General features: G+C 59.1%; 2 protein-coding genes across 2 annotated transcripts; both read left to right on the plus strand.

Moving 5' to 3' along the window:
• Positions 1 to 3,264: 3,264 nt before the first annotated feature.
• Positions 3,265 to 4,070, plus strand: LOC116422154 (transient receptor potential cation channel subfamily V member 1-like). The gene is made up of 4 exons (XM_031957317.1): positions 3,265 to 3,355; positions 3,611 to 3,775; positions 3,851 to 4,003; positions 4,063 to 4,070. Exons 1-4 carry the CDS (start codon positions 3,265 to 3,267, stop codon positions 4,068 to 4,070), a joined length of 417 nt encoding a protein of 138 aa, XP_031813177.1.
• Positions 4,071 to 9,199: 5,129 nt separating this feature from the next.
• LOC116422155 (WAS/WASL-interacting protein family member 3-like) lies at positions 9,200 to 9,673 on the plus strand. Its single transcript, XM_031957318.1, has one exon. The coding sequence runs from the start codon at positions 9,200 to 9,202 to the stop codon at positions 9,671 to 9,673; it is 474 nt and encodes a 157-aa protein (XP_031813178.1).

The following is a 9,673-nucleotide window of genomic DNA, read 5'->3' on the forward strand; positions in this document are numbered from 1 at the left end:
TGGGAGGCCTCCCTCCCTTCCCCCAAAGCTGGTCAGGCCCCTTGAGGCTGTGCCCTGGGACCCCTGCCCAGGCTCTGTTTCACACCTGCAGAGAGGGGCCCTCATTCCTAAGACCATATCCACCATTCCCCCTTCAAAAAATTTTAATTTTGAGTAAAGATTTCAAAGAATTCTTCATTTGCCTGACGGCCGGCATTCCAGGCTTCCCCGCCCACGGCCAAAGGGCCGCCCTCTGTGGTACCCTCTCTGCCCCCTCGGTCCCTGGGAAGGGGCTGGAGGCTGCGGCCCCATGCAGCCCCCCAGATCGGGCAGTGACAGTGGCCCCGGCTTGGCCCCAAGGTTCCCAGGAACCCGGCCCAGCCAGGCTGGGGCGTGGTCACGCCCCAGGCCGGGCAAGGGCTTTGGGCTAATTTAAAACCTTGCAAGAGGGAAATGTCCCGTGGGGGGCGGGCGGCTACCCACACCATTAGTGCCGTGGGCGGGGGCCCGTCCCAGGCCCCTTTTGGGGGACAGCCTGGGAGGACAGGGGTGGGTGGGGCCTGTTCTCAGAGCCAGGGGGAAAGGGGGCCTCCTGGAGGGGGTAGCACCCGCCCCTGAGGCAAAAACAGCATCAGGATTGCCTGTCCAAGGGGCCTGGATCTGGGAGGGGCCTGCCCTGCAGCGCCACCCAGGGAGCCTGCCTGAACTTCCTGCCCCTGCCCCTGACTCCCCCACACAAACATGCACACACACACATACACACTCACATTCACACACACTCACACAGACACCCAGATTAAACACAACACACACAACACATCAAACACACTCCACATACACATACAGAATACACTCACTCAGATACACACACACCACCCCACAGACACACCAGATATAACACCCAGACACAAATAACATACAGAAACATACACATACAGACATCACTCAGATAAACACACACCACACACAACAACACCAGATCCCACCCCACACATTCACACAGTCTCACACACACACACACACAAGCTCACACACTGAATTACTTTCCTAGTTGACTGAAAGCAGCTCAATCCTGAGCTCCCTCAGAAGACTGAGGCACCTTTGCCAGTTTTGCTGCAGCTCAGGAGCCCCTGGGTGTTCCCCAGCGCTCCCCAGACTAAGAGCAGACCCAATTTGGTTTGGGGAGAAATGCTCACCTAGCTGGCACGATCCGGTTGCTCCCCGTATGGGACACACCTCCACAGGCTCAGAGCCCAGGGGAGGGTGGGCTGTGCTCCGAGGACAAGAGGCCGAGGACCCACCGCAAGGTCTCGAGCGCTAGACGGCCTCTCCCCCTCTCTGAGCTGGGGTACGAGAACTTCCCTTCAGGCGTGATGCTCCGCCAGGCTCCGCTTCGCCACTGGAGCTGCATCTGGGTCCATCCTTGGTTCCCAAGGCCGACGCTGCTAGGCACTGGTGGGGCTCAGGAAGGCCGGCTCGTCTGGCCTTGCAAGGTCGCCGGTGCTCCTCCGGCCGCTGGGAGGGGCCCTGACCCAATCTCTGGAACAATCTTAGTTCCAAACCAGGAACCAGGGCCCCTCTGCAAGACTGTAGACGGACCTTAGAGTCGCCAGATTTCTCAGTGGATCTGAGCTTGCTCCCGGTTGAGGGGACCCGCTTAGCCTGGAGGCCCTCAGTGTTGCGAGAAGCTGCCCTGGTTTCCCTAACCAGGAGCACTCAGACTCCTCTGGGCGCAGTTTCCTCTGCCAGAGGAATAGGCCCTTGAGAGCGCTGAGGGGCTCCTTTCTCCTCATCTCCCACGTGCCTCGCCAGGCCTGGGCTGGCCCTTAGTAAATGCTTGTTGGCAGATTGAGATGCAAAAGAGGCGGCGAAATGGGGCAACACCTCCCAGGTGACCAGTTTGGGTTTTTTGTTTTGTTTTTTTTGTTTTTGTTTTGTTTTTAATTATAGTAACTTTTTATTGACAGAATCCATGCCTGGGTAATTTTTTTTACAACATTATCCCTTGCATTCACTTCTGTTCCGATTTTTCCTCCCACCCTCCACCTCCTCCCTAGATGGCAAGCAGTCCTATATATATGTTGAATATGTTCTAGTATATCCTAGATACAATGTATGTGCAGATCCAAACAGTTTTCTTGTTGCACAGGGAGAATTGGATTCAGAAGGTAAAGTAACCCAGGAAGAAAAACAAAATGCAAACAGTTTACATTCATTTCCCAGTGTTTTTTTCTTTGGGTGTAGCTGCTTCTGTCCATCACTGATCAATTGAAACTGAGTTAGATCTTCTCTTTGTCAAAGAAATCCACTTCCATCAAATTACATCTTCATACAGTATCGTTGTTGGCGTATATAATGATCTCTTGGTTCTGCTCATTTCACTTAGCATCAGTTCATGTAATTCTCTCAAGCTTCTCTGTATTCATCTTGCTGGTCGTTTCTTACAGAACAATAATATTCCATAACATTCATATCAGGTGACCAATTTGTTGACATTTGTGGAGCGTGGGTCCTGTGCCAGGTGCTGGCTAAAGGCCGAAGACGGCGTGGGTCCCTCCAGCGTTAGCCTCAGTAGAGATTAAGCCCACGTGGAGGACGATGGAGGGAGGGTGTCTCAGGAGCTCTAGGGGACCCAGAGGGTCGCAGGCTTGGGGCACAACCCCTGGCTCTTCTGGCCCTTCCCCTTCTGGCTTCCAGGGGTAGCCAGAGAACAGAGCAACCTCTAGCCTGGTCCTCTCGTTCCCTTCTACAAGGTGAGTCAGTGAAGGGAGCAATGAGGAGCAGGACAACACTGACCTTTGGCTCCTCCTGGACCGCCCCAGGTGACCGCCGATCATTCCGAGATCCAGGGAGACCACCCCATCCACTGCCCACAGCCCAGGTTCTCATGGGCCAAGAGGGGGCCAAGGTGCCCAGGGGTGGGAAGGGCAAAGAGCCAGGAGCCTCCCGTGGGACCAGGTGTCATCTGGGAGCCCGTGTCGTCCTCTGTTAAACGGGGATCACGTTTCCTGGCGTCCGCAGCCGTGATGGGGGGGACCGGGCTGCCCTGGGTTCCCGGGCCGATTCCTTCTTGGTTTCCCAGCAGTCTGACTTGGGAGCCCTGGCGAAGATGAGCAAGTCGAGCGCAGACAAGGCAGAGATTCCCAACGAGCCGTGGGAACCAAGCCCCGCCCACCCTGTCCGGGGACCCCAGACAAAGCCCGGCCCCCAAGAGCCAGGCCTTCTCTGCGGCCGGAGCCGGAGCGGGGCCGCCTCTTGGGCGCTGCCACTCGGGACGAGGCCGTGATGGACTCCCACCAGGAAGGGAGCCGGCCCGTGCCCCATCATTCAGCTCAGCCCCATGGTGGAAAGGCCCCTGGTGGCGGCGGTCTGGGCCGTAAGTGTCCGCCCAGCCCCAGGCCCCGGCTCCCTCGGGGCCTCCAGTGGGCTCCGGGACGAGGCTCACGACCGCCTCTTTGCACTGAGCCCAGACTAACACATGTGGCCTTTTTCCTCTGAAGGGAGCAGTCTCAGCCCGGGGTCACTGGGGCGCCTTCAGAATCCTCTGGGCCAGCTGGGCGGGACCTGTGCGCTGATGTGGGGGCAGGGGGACGAGGGGCTCCCTCAGTGCCCGTTCCACTGCGTCTCCCAGGCAGCCGCCTCAGGACCCCTCCGCCCCGCCTCGGAAAGTCCCTCAAGCTCTACGACCGCAAGAAGATCTTCGAGGCCGTGGCCCAGGGCAGCTGCGAGGAGCTCGGGGACCTGTTGGTCTACCTCCAGCGCAGCCTGAAGAAGCTCACCGACAGCGAGTTCAAAGGTACCGGCCCGTCTGCACCGGGGAGGGAGGGTCCCCAGGGCCGCGGGCCAACGATGCCCTCTGCTGTTGCCCCAGACCCGGAGACCGGGAAGAGCTGCCTGCTCAAAGCCATGCTGAACCTCCACAACGGCAAGAACGAGACCATCCCCCTCCTGCTGGACATCGCCCGGCAGACCGGCAACCTGAGAGAGTTCGTGAACGCCAGCTACACCGACAGCTACTACAAGGGTGAGGGGGACGAGGGGGCCTGGGCCGGCGGTCTCCCGCTCCCGGGGGGCTGCTCCCAGGGCGCTGATGGGTCCTTTGGCCCCCCCTCCAGGCCAGACAGCGCTGCACTCGCCATTGAGGAGCACGTGGCTCTGGTGGGCTCCTGGTGGAAAAGCAGCGCCCGATGTCCACGCCCGCCGCCCACGGGGACTTCTTTAAGAAAACCAAAGGCAGGACCGGCTTCTACTTTGGTGAGCAGAAGGCCAGGCGGTTCTTTTGTCCCATTTCCAGTGGTCCTTTCGTTTTCTCATCAGGCGCCTTTCCCCACGCTCCTGGAGAAGGAGCCGCCATGATAGAGATGTCCGCCATGCCCCCCTTGCAGGAGCGCCCCAGGGCTCCTGCCCTCCTGGCCCCTTCACGTCCTTGTCCCCGTTTGGCTGGGCCCTCTTGAGGCCCTGCACACACCCGGCAGCAGCTCCTGCTCCTTGGGGTCCCTCCCGGTTGTCATTACCTACAATGCATAATAGCCCGTGACAGTCGTGCACCATGGCTTGTTCAACCACCCTCCAATCTGGGAGGGCCCTTGAGTCCACCCCACTCTGGGGCCCCTTGATTCTAATCCTCAATGTGGGGCCCCCTTGGTTCCCACCCTCCTAATGTGGGGGCTCCTCTTGGATTCCCACTCCCTTGGCAAAGGTCTCCAAGGGGGACCCCTTGTATTCCAATTCTTTGCTACCACCCAGAGGGCAGATCCTTCTTGGCCCCATGAGCAGTAAGGACACATTGAGTTCATGCTTGACACATGCTTACCCTGCCAGGGTCTAGAAAGCTAGGGCGCTCTTGTTCCTCAAGGAGTCACCATCCTCCCCTGGAGCAAGGGAGCCCCATCAGGTTCCCTAGACCTTTGGGGACACTTGGTTTTCTGACACTGAGCTACTGAGGAGAAGGAAGGTCCCTGGGAACCCCAGGGCCCCCCTTGGGGACTCGCTCAGCCTTCCTTTTTCTTTGGCTGCTGTGGGACAGCCAGGTCCGTTGTCTGAAGGAGGCTGGGGAGGCTGCGGGGAATCTGGGGGCTCAGCCTCCGTTCTTCATCTCTGCTGTCCCCGTGGAGGTGGCCAGCCCCGCCATCATGCAGCGGGCCCAGCCGCCCCATAGCCCTTCCCAGGCTCCTCCCAGAGGGCCGTGCGCTCACTGAAAACCAGTTGTCCACTGGCAAGAAAGAGCAGGGCTGGGGACAGGAAAGGGACAGGCGCAGGGACCCCATGTCCTGTCCAGGCTCCTGGTGGGGACCTCCCCATCCCCCTGAGCTGTCTGTCACCTGGTTTCCATGTCCGCCATTTGCAGACTGCTTCAGACCCAGGTTTCTGGTAGCCTCCGGTCACTCAGGCCGGGCACTGAGGGAGGTGCCCATGGGGCGCCCCAGGGACACGGACCCTGGCCCTGCCCTCAAGGAGCTCCCAGGTAACGGTGGGAGAAAATGGGTGAATGAGTCTGGATGGTCCAGGGGTAGGAAATCCAAGGGAGGCATTAAAGGGAACCTTCTTGTAGAGGGCAGGGTTTGAGCTGAGATGGGAGGATACCAGGGAAGTAGGGCGGGACAGGGAGGGAGGGAGCACTGCAGGGAGGAGGGGAGCACTGCAGATACCCCACAGGCTCCAAGTAGGGAGATATAAGGATCCTTTTTCATAATGGAGCCTGCCCCCACCTTTTCAGTGTTCTTCTACCCCTTTACTCCCCTGCAGCAGCTCTCACTTCCTTGCACCTCACATCCCTCAAGTGGGAAGCCAGGAGGGCACAAGGCTGTGCCCCTGGCCTTAGCAGCATGTGCCCCTACTGAGTGCTCCTGGCCCTGTGTGACCCTTCTGCTTCCCGGCCGCTCCTTGGGCACCCTCTCATGCCCTCCTGCTCCTTAGCCATGGTGCCTTCCTGAGGCTAGACCTTTGGCTCAGTTCCTCCACATGGCTCCTCATCTCCCCAGAAACCTGCCTTTCCCTTAACTCCTGCCTTACCAGCAGACTGACAGTGCTCCGTCCTTCTGGTCCCCTGGGTTTGAGCCTCAGGCCCAGCTCTAACTCTTTGTTCTCCTCCCTCTCCCTCTCTCCTCCCCATGTGGCCCATGGCCATGTCCTGCTGCCCCACCCAGTCCTTCCTCCTGCCCACGTACCTGCGGCCTCTGAATCAGAGCTACTTTCCATCTGGACGATGGTCTTTCCGTCTCCAGTTTTCCTTGTCCAGTCTGCCCTTCCCAGGGAGCGCCGCTCTCCCTCAGGGACAGCTCTGCACATGTTCTCACGTGCCCAATCACGTGCCCCCCTTGCCAGCTGAAGAAGAGAGTCCGTCTCCACATCGTGCTGCCTCCCTGTGGCCCCAGCCCCAGCTGGATGGAGCAGGCCCAGGGTGCTTCCAACCTGACTTCAGAACTTAGCTCAGCTGGGTGACTGCCTCAGTGCCCTCCTCTGTCAGGCAGGGAATAATGTCCTTCGAGGGCTGTCGTGAGGAAGCAGTGAGATAATCATTGTAAAGTTCTTCCAGCGCCTGGCACGTAGTAGACACTTAATAAATGCTTGTTCTTTCCCTTGCCCTTGAAACCACCGTTTGCTTTTTCTTGCTGGGGCACTAGTTCAAACCAGGGCCTCTCTGTCTCAGGGCTCTTTGACTGGTCACTTTTCCCTAGTAGAAGAATTGCTCTTTGGGATGAAAACCATCTTTTGTGTATATTTTCTTTTAAAATTGGCTGATTGATCTTCACAAGCATCGATCATCTCTTTTCAACTACCCCCTTCCCATGAAAAAGGAAACATGATAAACGTGCACAGTCCAGCACTATACCCGCGGTCACGTCCAAAACGTTTGCCTCCGTTCCCATCTCGTATCAGCCCTCGACAGTGGTTTATTGTTTTATCGGTTTGTTTGTGCAAACGCTTTCATTTATCGGCTCCGAATTGTTTGATTTCCTGTTTTCTCTCTACCGCTTAGTCATGAACGCTTTCCGGATCCATAGATCTGAAGGCTCATCTCTTGCTTTTTAATTTGCTTCCCGACGGTGGCCAGATGGAGTTTATCGCATCTTTGGTATCTGCTAGAATGCTGGGCCAGCTTTCCCAGCCTTTTACCAAGTGGTGACTCCTCATGGCATGGTGGAGGGTTGAGGTTGTCGAACACTGTTTGTTTTCTCCACGTGTTGGGCATCCAATCTGATTCCCGGTTACTTTTGAATCCAGAACAAATCATTTCATCGATAGGGCAGGGACTGGCTGGCTGGTTTGTAAGTTGCCTCGTGCTTATTACAACGTCTGGAAAATATCAAGTGCTAATGAACGTTCTACCTGTTACCTACCAATCTACCCATCCATTCACCTGTCTATTTATATCATCATGGATTATCCATTGAGCCTAATAACATTTCTCCATCCATTCATCTATTTACCTACCATGAATCATCTATTATCCATCTATTTACCTATCTCAAATTCTCCATCCATTCTTCCTACCCATCCATTCATTCATCCATCCATTCATCTATCATCTGTTTATCTCTTATCCATCCATCCATCTACAAATCTAGCTATTATTTCTGTTTTTCAGGCCTTCCCAAAGCCCTGGGTGGTCTGACTTTATCCTTCCTTCCCTCCTTGTCTTGGTTCTCCTTTCTCCCCTTTATGTTACTCTGTTCCAGCCCCTTTTCTCCCTGAGGTCTTGGGTCTTACTTTCCCAGACCCCCATTTTTATTCATGGCCCATCTTCTCCCCACCCCCACCTCAGGTGTTCCCTCCTCAGACTCTTCTTGACCCTTGCAGCTGCCCTGTTGTACTTGACTTCTTTTGGAAGTGATTCCACAGTGCGGTACACAGAGGAGATTAATAAGTGGCATTCCCTCCCTCTCCCCATCTCATCGCCATTATTTGTGTCTTCCTCCCACAGATGGTAAGCTCACTGGGTGGGGTTGTGCCTCAGTGATCTCCAGGGCCCAGCACAGTGCTTTTCCCCCTCCTTGGTCGCCCCCAGCCTTGGGATGGACCCCTCAGTCTCTTTCCTTCCTTTAGTAGGGGTTGTGGCCGACCTCACCCGGTTTGCTCAGCCCAGGGCCCCGAGGCCGGGCTTTCAGGGGGGGCGCCCCCATCTCCCAGACTGCCCGGGCAGCCGGGAGGAGGGGCGCTGGGGGAGGGGCCTGGCTGGGGAGGGGCCTTGGGGCTCCGCGGCGCACCCGACCCGGCGCCGGCCCCCAGGTGAGCTGCCCCTGTCCCTGGCGGCCTGCACCAACCAGCTGGCCATCGTGCAGTACCTGCTCCACAACCCCCACCAGGGCCGACATCCAGGCCAAGGACTCGGGGCAACACGGTCCCCGCCGTGGAGGTGGCGGACACACGGCCGAGAACACCAAGTTTGTGACCAGCATGTACAACGAGCTGCTATCCTGGGGGCCAAGAGCCAGCCGGCGCCAAGCTGGAGGAGTCACCACAAGAGGCTCACGCCGCTGGCCTGGCCCGCCAAGGCGGCAAGATCGGGGTAGGCGTCGGCCCGGGGCTGCGGGGGGAGGGCTCGGGAGGGAAGTGGTGAGCCGCGGGGGAGGGGGAGCCGTGGGGCGGGGGCGGGATCCGGCCCCGCCGGGGAGGCGCCCTGCGGGGCCGGGCCTTGAGCCTCCTCGGTCTGTGGCTGCTCCGGCGCTCGGCCTGGGAGGCCCAGGGCCGGAGGCGGTCCGGGGCCTCCCGCAGGCTCCTGGAGGTGACACGCCCCTCGGGCCGTCCTAGCCTACATCCTTCGCCGAGAATCCAGGAGCCCGAGTGCAGGCACCTGTCCCGCAAGTTCACCGAGTGGGCCACGGGCCCGGCACTCGCCCCCACGACCTGTCCTGCACGACACCTGCAGGAAGAACTCGGTGCTGAGGTGATCGCCTCAGCAGCAGCGAGACCCCCGTGAGTGCAGGCGGGAGGGGCGGGGCGGGGCGGGCGGGGCGGGCACGGGGCGGGGGGACAGGTGTGACACAGCTACTGTGTGCCAGGCCTGAGCTAAGTCCTGGGGATACAAAGGGCAAAGGCCGCCGGCTCAGGGTTTCCTCCCAAAGCGGGAGGCGGGTGCCCGGCTCTGGACCCGGCATTGGGGCAGTGGGAGGCTTCCTGTAGGAGGGGTTTGGGGTGGGACTTAAGGAAGCCCGGAGGATCAGGAGCCGGAGGGGAGGAGGGAGAGTGCTCCAGGCCTGGGATGAGCAGAGACAAGGCCATGTCACCTACTCCCTGGTCTAGTGCCCAGCCCAGGCCGCCCCGCCCCTGCCCTGTCCCATCCCAGGATGTCCGGTCCCTGCCCCCTTTCCTTGCCCATCCAGGCCCTGCCCCTGCCCCTGTCCTCCAGTGCCCAGGCCCTGCCCCTGCCCCTGCCTCCAGTGCCCACCCCCAGACCCTGAACGGGTCCTCCAGTGCCCAGCGCAGGCCCTGCCATCTGCCCCCTGCACCTGTGCCCAGCCCAGGCCCCGCCTCCCGCCCGCTGCCTCCAGGGCCCAGCCCAGGCCCTGACCCGGGTCTCCCAGTGCCCAGCGGAGGCTTTGTGCTCAGTATGGGAGAATGTGTTCTCAAATCCTCTGGTCTGTCCCCGCCACCTGGTGCCCTGTCCTGCGAGGGGGACAACCAGGGCTCCACCCGGCTCCCGCTCTGTCTATGGGGTGAGGAAAGCGCAGGCCAGCGCAGCGCAGACCCTTAG

Source organism: Sarcophilus harrisii, chromosome 3, assembly GCF_902635505.1.
Source record: "Sarcophilus harrisii chromosome 3, mSarHar1.11, whole genome shotgun sequence".
Classification (NCBI taxonomy): Eukaryota; Metazoa; Chordata; class Mammalia; order Dasyuromorphia; family Dasyuridae; genus Sarcophilus; species Sarcophilus harrisii.